Source organism: Salvelinus sp. IW2-2015, linkage group LG4q.1:29 (assembly GCF_002910315.2).
Source record: "Salvelinus sp. IW2-2015 linkage group LG4q.1:29, ASM291031v2, whole genome shotgun sequence".
NCBI lineage: Eukaryota > Metazoa > Chordata > Actinopteri > Salmoniformes > Salmonidae > Salvelinus > Salvelinus sp. IW2-2015.
In genome coordinates, this window is record NC_036842.1 from 6,519,650 (window position 1) to 6,534,275 (window position 14,626).

General features: G+C 42.1%; 1 protein-coding gene and 1 long non-coding RNA gene across 2 annotated transcripts in view; both read right to left on the reverse strand.

The window, feature by feature from the left end:
* Positions 1-14,626, reverse strand: part of LOC139025634 (uncharacterized) — a 226,818-nt gene that overhangs the window by 179,882 nt on the left and 32,310 nt on the right. The gene's annotated exons all lie outside the window — the stretch shown is intronic.
* Positions 5,804-9,697, reverse strand: LOC111961314 (fructose-1,6-bisphosphatase 1). The gene is made up of 7 exons (XM_023983485.3): positions 9,435-9,697; positions 8,147-8,309; positions 7,945-8,037; positions 7,577-7,717; positions 7,113-7,250; positions 6,705-6,824; positions 5,804-6,514 (listed from the first exon to the last, which is right to left on the reverse strand). Exons 1-7 carry the CDS (start codon positions 9,602-9,604, stop codon positions 6,326-6,328), a joined length of 1,014 nt encoding a protein of 337 aa, XP_023839253.1. The 5' UTR covers positions 9,605-9,697; the 3' UTR covers positions 5,804-6,325.

Here is a 14,626-nt window from a genome sequence, read left to right on the forward strand (position 1 = left end):
TCATGCAATAAAATGCAAATTAATTACTTAAAAATCATACAATGTGATTTTCTGGATTTTTGTTTTAGATTCCGTCTCTCATAGTTGAAGTGTACCTATGATAAAAATTACAGACCTCTACATGCTTTGTAAGTAGGAAAACCTGCAAAATCGGCAGTGTATCAAATACTTGTTCTCCCCACTGTAGGTCCTGGATGGCAAGAATCTTGGCCCCAGTGATGTACTTGGCCATACGCACTACCCTTTGTAGCACCTTACGGTCAGATGCTGAGCAGTTACCATACCAGGCAGTGATGTAACCGGTCAGGATGCTATCCATGGTGCAGCTGTAGAACCTTTTGAGGATCTGGGGACGCATGCCAAATGAGTCTCCTGAGTGGTAAAAGGTGTTGGCGTGTCCTTTTCACGACTGTCTTGGTGATGTTGACACCAAGGAATTTGAAACTCTCGACCCTCTCCACTACAGCCCTGTCGATTGTTAATGGGGGCCTGTTCAGCCTGCCTTTGCCTGTAGTCCACAATCAGCTCTTTGTCTTGCTCACATTAAGGGAGAGGTTGTTGTCCTGGCTCCACATTGCCAGGTCTCTGACCTCCTCTCTATAGGTTGTCTGATCGTTGTCGGTGTTCAGGCCTACCACTGTTGTGTTGTCAGCAAACTAAATGATGGTGTTGGAGTCATGTTCGGCCACACAGTCGTGGGTGAACAAGGAATACAGGAGGGGACAAAGCACACAATCCAGAGGGGCCTCTGTGTTGCGGATCAGCATAGCAGACGTGTTGTTGCCTACCCTTACCAACTGGGGGCGGCCCGTCAGGAAGTCTAGGATCCAGTTGGTGGTCTGCTTGAAACATGCAGGTATTTCAGACTCGGTCAGGGAGAGGTTGAAAATGTCAGTGAAGACACTTGCCAGTTGGTCTGCGCATGCTTTGAGTACACGTTCTGGTAATCCGTCTGGCCACGCGGCTTTGTGAATGTTGACCTGTTTAAAGGTCTTGCTCACATCGGCAACCGAGAGCGTTATCACACAGTCGTCCAGAACAGCTGGTGCTCTCATGCATGCTTCAGTGTTGCTTGCGTCGAAGTGAGGATTAAAGGCATTTGGCTCGTCTGGTCACTGGGTAGCTCGCTGCTGGGTTTCACTTTGTAGTCCGTAATAGTTTTCAAGCCCTGCCACATCCGAAGAGCGTCAGAGCCGGTCTATTAGGATTAAATCTTAATCCTGTATTGACACTTTGCTTGTTTGATGGTTCATCTGAGGGCATAGCGGGATTTCTTATAATCGTCCGGATTAGTATCCCGCTTCTTGAAAGCGATAGCTCTAGCCTTTAGCTCGATGCTGATGTTGCCTGTAATCCATGGCTTCTAGTTGGAAAATGTACGTATGGTCGCAGTGGGGACGACGTTGTTGATGCACTTATTGATGAAGCCAATGACTGAGGTGGTATACTCCTCAATGCCATTTGATGTCTGTGCTAGCAAAACAGTCCTGTAGCATAGCATCTGCGTCATCTGACCACTTCTGTATTGAGCGTGTCACTGGTACTTCCTGCTTTAGATTTTGATTGTAAGCAGGAATCAGGAGGATAGAACTATGGTCAGATTTGCCAAATGGAGGGCGAGGGAGAGCTTTATATGCATCTCTGTGTGTGGAGTAAAGGTGATCTAGAGTTTTTTTCCCTCTGGTTGCACATGTGACATGCTGGAAGAAATGAGGTAAAACTGATTTAAGTTTGCCTGCATTAAAGTCCCCGGCCACTAGGAGCGTCACTTCTGGATGAGCATTTTCCTGTTTGCTTATGGCCTTATACAGCTCGATGAGTGCTCTCTTAGTGCCAGCATCGGTTTGTGGTGGTAAAGAGACGGCTACGAATAATATAGATGAGAACTCTCTTGGTAGATAGTGTGGTCTACAGCTTATCATAAGGTACTCTACCTCAGGCGAGCAATACCTCAAGACTTCTTTAATATTAGACATCGTGCACCAGCTGTTATTGACAAATAGACACACACCCCCGCCCCTCGTCTTACCAGACGTAGCTTCTCTGTCCTGCTGGTACATGGAAAATCCCGCCAGCTCTATATTATCCATGTCGTCGTTCAGCCACGACTCRGTGAAACGTAAGATATTCGTTTTTAATGTCCCGTTGGTAATATAATCTTGATCGTAGGTCATCCGTTTTGTTTCTCCAATGCTCGTTGGTCAATAGAACAGATGGCAGAGTTTACTCACTCGCCTATGAATTCTCAGAAGGCAGCCCAACCTCCACCCCCTTTTTTTCCATCTTTTCTTCACGCAAATGACAGGGATTTAGGCCCGTTCCCGAGAAAGCAGTATATCTTTCGCGTCGGACTCGTTAAAAACATTATTTTCTTCCAGTTCGAGGTGGGTAATCGCTGTTCTGATGTCCAGAAGTTATTTTCATTCATAAGAGACAGTAGCAGTAACATTATGTACAAAATACTTTTTTTTTTTAAATGACAAACGCGAAAAAAAATACAAAATGTTGTAATTGGTTAGGACCACATAAAACGTCGGCCATCCCTCCGGCGCCATCCCCTCCAGCGCCATTCTTACAAGTAAGTGCTTATTAAGATACAATTCATTTTAACTAGCTAAATCCTGTGTAACAATCCTGTGTAACAACTAGTAATTACATTGTACTAATGCAGATATTACACGTACTCTGATGTACGAGTGTGTTTATTTATTTTTAAATGTGTCTTATTCCTCATCTGAGATGACACTCGTACTACATCTGTTTCCGTGAGCTCAACCAAGTTAACCCAGATGGTACGCTTCATTTTGGGGACAAGTGCTAGAAACAAAGTTGACTGGAGATATATTTTAAACAGTGCACATTCATGGGTAAGTAATTTGAGCCTATTATAGCATAAGCTATAATCTCTCAGACACTTAGCGCATCCACAAGGGATCTCAAACTTTGTCACAGTTGTTAATGAATCGGATGCAGCTGAGAAGAAGCCTAACACTAATTTGGTGAATTTAGTGAAAACCTGCCCATTTGTAACAAGCATGGTAACAAGCATTCATTGTTACATTTCTGTAATTACAATACTACCAGTTACATTTATAACTGGTAGTTACAGTTATAACACTGTAACTATGAGTTGTTCCAGTTAACTACAATACTTGTTATTACACTGTAACAAGGACCCCTTAAAAGGGTGTGTTACCAAGTATTGACTGATCTTAAAGGATTAAAGAGATTCTGTAGTACTTTTGTATACTGTTTAGCTAGTAGTTCTGAAAGTAGCGCTCAAGAGTCAAAAATTGGTCCCAGAAAATGGCTTACTTCGTTACATATGTGCAGATTTGTGCACCATGTCATTATTCTCTCTCTCTGCTGTGTGCATCTTGCTAACTGTCACTCAAATGGCGACAGGCTGAAGCTCATTGGCTAGAACTCAAATTGCTAGGCGGCTGGCCCATGTGGAAAATGTAGGGGAAATGGTGCAGCACTGCTTCCAGAAAAATAGTTGTTTTCAAACTAGGGGCTTTGTGGCTAATTGAGGTAAGACAGTAATTCTGATCATAGATTATCCATGTATGAACTACACATTGACACATCCAACCCAAAGCAGGAGGCTTAATAGCAGTGTAGAACCTATATTTCTCAATGCCAGAAACACATACAGTATAATAGTAACTTAGAAAACATACCCAAATTACTAACTCTTAAATCAATTATAACATTATAATCAATGTTATAATGCTGTTCTAAAACTTTGGAAACAGTTCCACAACGCCCCGCAGTCAGCGTCACACGATGAATGAAAAACTTTGTAAAAAGTGGGATACATTTGTAAGAATGAGGTGGGCAAATTGGGCGTCTACTCGTCAATCTGCGGGGCACATTTCAACCCTGAAATCTTCCACGGCTATCAACAATGGAAAGAGGGCTTCAGCAAGAAGTTGCTTCTAAAAGTGGATGCTCTCCCTACGATCAATGTGGCAGAGACCGTGAGAATGGAAGTGAACCGGTAAGTGAAAGCTATAGCGCATTTAGCTCACCTCTTCCATCTAAATAACACTAATAAACGTCTCTCATGGTTTGACACACTGTATTGAGCTAGGCCACTGAAGGAGTAACACCTCCCCCTGCTGGTGATTCAACAACATATGGACAACAAGTGGAGGGATTTGTACATTGGGTTTTATTCAAAACATCCTTCAGGTCAACCAGTGCAAATGACACAACAACCCTCCATTAGGAGGGGGAGACTGAGGTTATATTTGGTCTATGAGGGGGTTGGTCCCTCAGTTTAGTGATCCAAATGAATCTTGGTTCACTGTAAGACACGTGGGAGGCGTCATAATAATTTAAACAGGCTTCCTCCCCTCTCTCACCCATCTCCGACCTTGTCGGATGAAAGTAGAAGGAGAGGAAAAGAGAAGCAAAAGCCACTTCAGACTACTGAGATGAACCTTAGGATCTCTGACTGACTTCCCCTATACTCTTTCCCCCTCCAGTGTCTTTGGTCCCAGACCTGGTTGGTCAGATGGTCAGGTCTGTGGAGGTAAAATACTACTCTGCTTGTTCACAAGGATCAGCTGGAGGAAAGCACTGCACCGATTATCTAATCAACAAATCACCTCGACTTCTAAACAACTGGGTATGATATATTCCATTAAATATATACAGTACCAGTCAAAGGTTGACACACCCTACTCATTCTAGGGTTTTACTTTATTTTTACTATTTTCTACATTGTAGAATAGTGAAGACATCAAAACTATGAAATAACAAACAAGAAAGTAGTAAACAAATCAAAATATATTTTATATTTCAGGTTCTTCAAAGTAGCCACCCTTTGCAAAGCTGATGACAGCTTTGCACACKCTTGGCATTCTCTCAACCAGCATCATGAGAAAGTCACCTGGAATGCATTTCAATTAACAGGTCTGCCTTGTTAAAAGTTAATTTGTGGAATTTATTTCCTTCTTAATGCGTTTGAGCCAATCGGTTGTGTTGTGACAAGGTATACAGAAGGTAGCCCTATTTGATAAAAGACCAAGTACATATTATGGCAAGAACATCTCAAATAAGCAAAGAGAAACAACAGTCCATCATTACTTTAAGACATGAAGGTCAGCCAATCAGGAAAATTTCAAGAACTTTTAAAGTTTCTTCAAGGGCAGTCGCAAAAATTAATCAAGCACTATGATGAAACTGGCTCTCATGAGGACCGCCACAGGAAAGGAAGACCCAGAGTTACCTCTGCTGCAGAGTATAAATTCATTAGAATTAACTGCACCTCAGACTGCAGCCCAAATAAAAGCTTCACAGAGTTCAAGTAACAGACACATCTCAACATCAACGGTTCAGAGGACAGAATCAGGCCTTCATGGTCTACTTGCTGCAAAGAAACCACTACTAAAGGACACCAATAAGAAGAAGAGATGTGAGATTTGCTTGGACCAAAAAAAACAAGCAATGGACATTAAACCGGTGGAAATCTGTCCTTGGTCTGATGAGTCCAAATTTTAGATTTTTGGTTTCAACCGCCGTGTCTTTGTGAGACGCAGAGTAGTTGAACGAATTATCTCCGCATGTGTAGTTTCCACCGTGAAGCATGGAGGAGGAGGTGTTATGGTGCTTTGCTGGTGACACTGTCAGTGATTTATTTAGAATTCAAGGTACACTTAACCAGCTTGGCTACCACAGCATTCTGCAGTGATACACCATCCCATCTGGTTTGCACTTGGTGGGACTATAATTTGCTTTCAACAGGACAATGACCCAAAACACACCTCCAGGCTGTGTAAGGGCTATTTGACCAAGGAGAGTGATGGAGTGCTGCATCAGATGATCTGGCCTCCACAATCACCCAACCTCAACCCAATTGAGATGGTTTGCGATGAGTTGGACTGCAGAATGAAGGAAAAGCGACCAACAAGTGCTCAGCATATGTGGGAACTCCTTCAAGATTGTTGGTAAAGCATTCCTCATGAAGCTGGTTGAGAGAATGCCAAGAGTGTGCAAAGCTGTCATCAAGGCAAAGGGTGGCTACTTTGAAGAATCTAAAATATATTTTGATTTGTTTCACTCTTTTTTGGTTACTAAATGATTCCATATTTGTTATTTCATAGTTTTGATGTCGTCACTATTATTCTACAATGTAGAAAATAGAAGAAAAAAATCTAGATAAACACTTGAATGAGTAGGTGTCCAAACTTTTGACTTGTACTGTATATCCACAGCTCCATCCATATGATGCAAAGATTACTAGCTTAGGGTCAAAGGTCGACCCTCGTGGACAAAAGCAGGTCATGATGGATCCAGAGAAGGTTCCAGCKCTGTCTCACATGCGTGTCTTCTTGTAGATGGCGATGTACTCCTGGACGTCTTCAGGGGAGCCCAGGACGACAGGAACCCGCTGGTGGATGTTCTCTGGCTGGATGTCCAGCACGTTCATCTCCCCCGTGGTGGCCATGCCTCCAGCCTGCTCGATGATAAACGACATGGGGTTGCACTCGTACAGCAGCCTCAGCTACACAGGGTGGGGTGGAAGAGAGACAATGGTTAGTCACGTCAATGTACTGAGAAAAGGCCTCGTTCATCCTACACTTGAATAAACTTGTCTCATTGATCGTTACATTGCCCATCTCTCTTGGACACAGCCAGCCCTCTTTTGGAGTAGATATTAATTTATATGAACTGAAGTGCTCTGTCTGATTCACCTTGCCCTTGGGGCTCTTGACATTGGCGGGGTATAAGAAGATGCCTCCGTACACCAAAGTCCTGTGCACATCAGCCACCATTGAACCAACATAACGCCCACCATAGGGGGCACTGCCATCCTGGAAACAAAAAGCAATATAAAGTTAGAAATAATTCAATAACTGAAGTAGTCACTTCAGTTTTAGTCCCAGATATTCTGTCATTTTATATTTTCTTTATTTAGCCAACGCTCTTTTTTTTTGTGCGACTTACAATAGGGGCATTTAAAAATGTAGGTAAGACAACCACATATCAGGCATTTCAGTAATTTTATTGGTCACTTAATAGTACCCAAAGAGTTAATGTTTCAGGATTACAGTGTAAAACTTATGCCCTCTGCCCTTTCAGGTTTATAGTTAATGAATTACCTCTGGGTATTTCTTTTTCTTCAGGTACTCTGTGACGTCTRGGTAGAAGTGCTGAGCATAACCTTCGTTTAGACTGTAGATCTTTCCTCTCTTCTTGATCTTCACATCCTTGTCTGTTAGGATGAACTCCCCGATGGACTAAACAGACGGAGCAAGGACTGAGCAACTTCAGGGACCATTGGATTTAGTTGTCATTTGTGTTTTCATGTTCTTTTATTGCTGTTTTACTGTAGTGTGTTGCTATTTTAAACGCACTTTTAAACATCAAAGTTTACCCAAAATCCAGAAACTCCAAAGTGATTCCATACATTGAAACTCGTTCAGTGAAGTTGTCTCTGTTCAGCACTCCTGGGACAGAGAGGGGGAGAGGGCAAACTCCACTGAACTAGTTTCAATGTATGGAATCACTTTGGAGCTTCTGGATTTTGGGTAAACTTGTCCTTTAATTTTGATTTGGAACTTACAGGGTCCAGCATGAAGCAGTTGACCCCTTGTCCTGTAGAGAGTACCATCATGGTGGCACTGCCGTAGAGGGCGTAACCGGCGGCAACAATGTGACGTCCAGACTGCAGTGCGTCCTTCTCATTGGGCTCATCGTCTGTCGTCTGAGAGACAAACATGAGGATAGTTATTACCGAAAATAACAGAAGAACAGTGGAACAGACTAACTACAGTAGAAATTGGCACTATGGTGTGACTGAGACAAACAACGTGTCTGAGAAGGAAACAGAATGTCTGGGAATGTTACAGAATGTCTTAGGCTAAAACAGAATGGATGTTTGGGCCATAGTGGAATCATAGAAAAAACACCAGAAACAAAACAAACACCAACCTTTCTGTAGATGGCAAAAATTGTTCCAATTGATACAAGACAGTCAATGTTTGACGAGCCATCAAGTGGGTCGAAGCACACAATATATTTTCCCTGCGAGAGAAATAAAAAGGACATTGTCACATTGATGTCACAAGAAGATCCCAACTTCAATCTGGGCCACACACACATGCACTCCCCCGTCCCACACACACACACGCACCTGTTTCTCTGGTTCCACGATGAGGGCCCTCTCGTTCTCCTCTGACACCAGGACACAGGAGGTGAAGGAGGACTTAATCATGTTGATGACCAGGTCGTTGGACAGAACATCTAGCTTCTTTACCTGGTCACCTGTGACGTTGGTGCTCCCAGCAATGCCATAGCTGGAGGGAGGAACAGAGGGAGAGAAGAACAGGTGAGGGAGAGAAGGAGAGGTGAGGGAGAGAAGGACAGGTGAGGGAGAGAAGGAGAGAGGGTGAGGGCAGTGAGAGAGGAACAGGGGGCAGACATGTGAGAGCAGTAACATCACTAGGCCCATCTCTGTCATACAGTTGAGGGGAGGGAGGGAGAGACAAGGACAGGGCGTAATGTATTTAAATAATCAAATCACATTTTTATTTGTCACATACCTTACCGTAAAATGTTTACTTACAAGACCTTAACCAACAATGCAGTTCAAGAAATAGAGTTAAGAAAATAATTACTAAATAAAGTAAAAAGTAACAATTAAATAACAATAACGAGGCTATATACACAACGGGTACTGGTACCAAGGCAGGTTAGTCAAGGTAATTTGTAGGTGTAATTTAGGTAAACTCTTTTCGGTCATAAGAGATGGTAGCAACAACATGATGTACAAAATAGGTTACAAACAATGCGGGAAAAACACAAAATAGCACAGTTGGTTGGGAACCCATAAAAACGTCTGCCATCCCCTCCGGATGGCATTGAAGTGGCCACTGCTTTGTGTCAGTGTGGAATGCAGTCTCTGATCGAACGCACAGGGCACATAGAAATGCCTGATAAACAGGTAATAGGCCTACTTCCTCCTAATGAAGACAATAGGCATGTCTCACGAGGAAAAACATGCATGATTTGTGAGTAGCCTACCTTATTCCAATAGCCTTGGCTTGCATGAAAATAACAACATACAAGTATGCATTTCGTGTGGACATTGACCTGAGTCGAGGTTGACAACGGTATTAGGGCCAACAGATTAGATGGACAGTCAGGCACAATGTAAATATTATATTTTAGTCTCCCTGCCCCGGTGCATGGTTGGTTGTACCTGAGATACCTGAGACCAAATTCAGCAAAATCACTGTTGATAGGTTATGAAATACTTCAAATTCAATTTTATTCGTCACATGCTTCGTAAACAATAGGTGTGGATTAACAGTGAAATGCTTACTTATCGTCCTCCTCCGCTCAGATGATAAATGTGTCATTTAGACTACAAACGAACATGATCACTGACAATATCACTTGTTGCATGCAGCAACACTTACAGGTTGGCAATCCCAGCTTTCCTGACGGCGGTGGAGATGGCTTTGACCGCTGTGCAGATGGAGTTGAGGAGGGTTGTCAGTTCTCCCGTTCCCTTCGCCTTCCTTCCCTCCTCCAGCACGAATCTCGTGAGGGTAACGACATTAGTGTCAAATGAGCCTCGGTCAGACATGGCGACTTAGAAGGCTGTACAGGTTCTCGAGCATGAGAGGGGACCAGGACAGGTGAGTTCCTCAGTGTATCACCCTAAAGTTAAAATATAACTAAAGAGCCGACAGAGCGGGAGAGGCGGGGGTGTGCAGTTGTTTGAACCAATCACAGTTGGCCTTTCAAAGGGAGGGACGAGGTTGAGAACACATGTGGCTGAGCAGGTTAGTGAGGGCAAAGTTCACAGATAATAAACAGGTTCTCACAAATGTTCCAGTGATGTTGGCCCGGTTCCAACCAGTTACTTGACCCCCCTCACTCTAACCCGTTTCGGTGATTTCACATATCTGAAAGGACTGGTAAGTGGTGCTGGCTGAAATGGAACCAGACTGTAGGCCCTAAACTTGTTTTGAAAAGCACTGTCTGCTCTCTGCATGATATGTAGGACATCTATTGGGTGCCTTATCAATAAATAGATTACACGGAGAATGCAGATAGTGTGCAGCTAGATCACTATTAATTTTGAATGAGAGAACTACATTTAGTGCAAACCATGAAATATAATAATGTGTGAACATGTACTAGTCTGTAGGCCTGGCCTACAATGCAGTGGAAGGCTACCAGTGGACTGATGAAGTAACTCAAATAATTGTACGACATTTGGAGTGAAACAAGGATGATGAGTTATGAGAGAAACTATTCTGCAGCTGGTTTTAGATATTTAGAATCTCTGGTGGTCTCTTATATGTCCTTTGGTCTTAGGAAATCAGTCTGACAAGGAATGAAAGATACCTGAGACCAGAGAGAAACCAGTTGATAAATCATGTAGCCAAAAAAATGGAAAGGTGATAGCATCTTCCATAAAGACCACTACAACATGTTTTTTCAATGCATGGTAGGCTACACTTATTTAAAAAATGATTCAATTCGTAAAATTTGTTGTGGTCAAATTACATAGCGGTCAGCACATTGGTTTAACAGCCTAGATTATCATGAACACTGATAAATCCATTTCCTTTTAACTCTTTTATGAGCTTCTGGCTATCAGCCCTTTAAGGTAAGCATGCTTTATGTACATGTTCCTGAGAATAGCTGAGTCTAAAGTGCAGTTCATAGTTCAATCCATTGGGTTCTGTTTGTTGCTCTAAAGATGTATTTTCTTGTGTGTCTGAAATGACACCCTAATACCTACACAGTGCATTACTTTTGACCAGATCTCTATGGGCCTGGTCAAAAGTAGTGGACTATATAGGAAATAGGATGCCATTTTATGCAAACCTTGTGTGCAAAAACAATGACGAAAGCTAATGACGAACACAGTTAGGTAAGATGAGTTCATTGGGCCGGGTTTACATGATTTTGTTACGCAACTTTGGACAAAATGTCTGACGGGGGTTTCACAACAAGATGCTGATTTAAACTTTGAACTTTGAAATGGAGCCACAGGTGACCGCTGAGAGCCAATGGTTTGCAAGAATCAAAGACCAGATTCTATTGGCATATCTGAACTGTTTTGAAACTTGCTTTGTGTTGCTTTTTCAGTTTGTTGATAGAGCCTTCAGATGAATTGAAAGAGTGGCAAGTAGCCTAGTGGTTGAGCGCGTTGGGCCATTAACCAAAAGGTTAGTGGTTCAATTCCCCATGCTGACTAGGTCAAAAATCTGTTAATGTGCCATTAAGTGCCAAGGCACTTAACCCTAGTTGCTCTGGATAAGASTGTCTACTAAAATGTAAGAAATATGTTCTTATGTGGTTTTGAGTATTATCTAAAAGGCTACAGCAAGAGCAAGATTGTAAGAGCAGCAGTGATGGAATGAGAAAAAATGTAAATGATATAAAGTTAATCTATTATTTTCAATAGTTCCTGACTGGTTTTTTAAGGTCAGAATGTTGGGCTCCTACTTGTTATTTTGGGCACCTACTGACCAAACAATATGATATGATTTTTAAAATTTTGTCAATGACATGTATTGCTAAATAAAAATGTCTAAGGAAATACAGGCAGGGATTAGTGTGTTGTGTAAAGAATCCAATACTTTAAAATATATGCGGTACAAATCACATTATTGTGGGAGCACCTCTTCTAAGAGTATGAATTAGGCTGTTTGAGAATGTTTGAATCCTAAGCAACCTGCATACACATTGTTTGAAGTACAATAGACTGGAAATAGTACAACAGTGCTGGAAAACCTTGGAAGAGCATGGGTGGAGTAGGCATTGTGGTGCTCATGTGAATTTCCTTTTTTGGCTTAAGACCAATACCTACAGTTGAAGTCGGAAGTTTACATACACCTTAGCCAAATACATTTAAACTCTGTTTTTCACAATTCCTGACATTTAAACCTAGTAAAAATTCCCTGTCTTAGGTCAGTTAGGATCACCACTTTATTTTAAGAATGTGAAATGTCAGAATAATAGTAGAGAGAATTATTTATTTCAGCTTTTATTTCTTTCATCACATTCCCAGTGGGTCAGAAGTTTACATACTCAACTATTATTTGATAACGTCGCCTTTAAATTGTTTAACTTGGGTCAAGCATTTCGTGTAGCCTTCCACAAGCTTCCCACAATAAGTTGGGTGAACTTTGGCCCATTCCTCCTGACAGAGCTGGTGTAACTGAGTCAGGTTTGTAGGCCTCCTTGATCGCACACGCTTTTTTAGTTCTGCCCATACATTTTCCATGGGATTGAGGTCAGGGCTTTGTGATGGCCACTCCAATACCTTGACTTTGTTGTCCTTAAGTCATTTTGCCACAACTTTGGAAGTATGCTTGGGGTCATTGTCTATTTGGAAGATCCATTTGCGACCACGCTTTAACTTCTTGACTGATGTCTTGAGATGTTGCTTCAATATTTCCACATAACTTTCCTGCCTCATGATGCCATCTATTTTGTGAAGTGCACCAGTCCCTCCTGCAGCAAAGCACCCCCACAACATGATGCTGCCACCCCCGTGCTTCACGGTTGGGATGGTGTTCTTCGGCTTGCAAGCATCCCACTTTTTCCTCCAAACATGATGATGGTCATTATGGCCAAACAGTTCCATTTTTGTTTCATCATACCAGAGGACATTTCTAAGTATGATATTTGTCCCCATGTGCAGTTGCAAACCATAGTCTGGCATTTTTATGGCGGTTTAGGCGGGTGGCTTCTTCCTTTTAGGTTATGTCGATATAGGACTCATTTTACTGTGGATATAGATACTTTTGTACCTGTTTCCTCCAGCATCTTCACAAGGTCCTTTGCTGTTGTTCTGAGATTGATTTGCACTTTTCGCACCAAAGTACGTTCATCTCTAGGAGAGAGAATGCATCTCCTTCCTGAGCGGTATGRCGGCTGCGTGGTCCCATGGTGTTTAAGAACAAATTCTTATTTACAATGACCCTACCCCGGCCAAACCTGGACGAGGTTTGTGATACAGCCTGGATGTGATACAGCCTGGGATCGAACCTGGGACTGTAGTAACCCCTCTTGCACTGAGATGCAGTGCCTTAGACCGCTGCGCCACTCGGGATCCCCCCGAGTGGGAGGGTTGTCGGCGGTTTAATTACATTTATTCAGCGCGCGCAAAGGAACCATGCCTGCAAAACCTGTTACGCACCTGCGTAAGGTATGTCTGAATACGAACTACTGAGAAGTGTGTAGGAAAGGTGTCAATTTCCTAAGTCTGAATTGGGCCCAAAGAGGTGTCACACTCTGATCTGTTTCACCTGTGCTTGTCTCCACCCCCCTCCAGGTGTCGCCCATCTTCCTCATTATCACCTGTGTATTTATACCTGTGTTTTCTGTCTGTATGTTGCCAGTTCATCTTGTTTGTTCAAGCCTACCAGCATTTTGTCTCAGCTCCTGTTGTTCCCTAGTGGCGCTTTTTCTCGTCCTCCTGGTTTWTGACCGTTGCCTGTCCCAATCCTGTACCCACCCGCCTGACCACTGCCTGTCTCTGAGCTTGCCTTCTGTCCTGTACTTTGGCCTCTGCTCTGGATTATCAACCCCTGCCTGCCTTGACCTGTCGTTTGCCTGCCCCTGTGGTTACGATCAACATTGTTACTTCACACAGTCTGCACTTGGGTCTTACCTTGATTCCTGATAGTGAGGAAGTATAGGCCTATACCACCATCTTTGGTTAAGGCAAGGGGGTTTTGCTGACCATGTGACCTGTGTGTCTGATTTTCTAAATGTGTTGAAATGACTTCTTTTGGTAGTGATGATTTATTCTTTAGGTAATTTAAAAATAATCTTAAGGCACTCGCACATCTGAGCTATGTCTACATAGGGGTGCATATTGTGAACACTCTCAAAAGCTCTGACGAAGGCCTTGAGGCCGATACCTAAAACTTAATTTAAAGCAGTGATACTAGCAAGAGCAGTGTGCAGGTTTCTTCTTTCTTCTCAGGTACTGTAATTTATTAAAACAAAAACCTTGACTGACTCATTGGCATGACTTACCACGAAAATCGTAATACTATTATGTTTTTACTGATTAACCCTCAAGCTACCAATATATTTTACATGACTAGTACCTCACATTGAAACCTCGAGCTACCAATATATTTTACATATATCAATTACCAGAAACTATGGGGGAAAACAAAATTTTAGCAAAGAAATCGACTTATTTCTTTATCAAAACATCCTTATTCATGTAATTACTGTTATCTGATTTTTTTCTTCTCCAAAACAGTTATTTTAGCAAAATACTTTCAATTTGCATATTCTGTAAAACAAAAATATTTTTTCCCCGTGATATAATGCAGCTTTTTTCCAAAGTACAATCCACATTAGTACTAAAAAGCCAAATTACCATAATTTGATTAGAGTATCATTTCATTTTCAGAATTCTGATGTAAATACAGTGCATTCGGGAAAATATTCAGACACACTCACTTTTTCCACATGTTAAGTTACAGCCTTATTCTAAAATTACCTAAATCATTTTTTCCCCTCATCAATCTACACACAATATCACATAATGACAAAGTGAAAACAGGTCTTTTGAAAAAACATCTCAAGGGTGATCAATGGAAACAAGATGCACCTGAGCTCAATT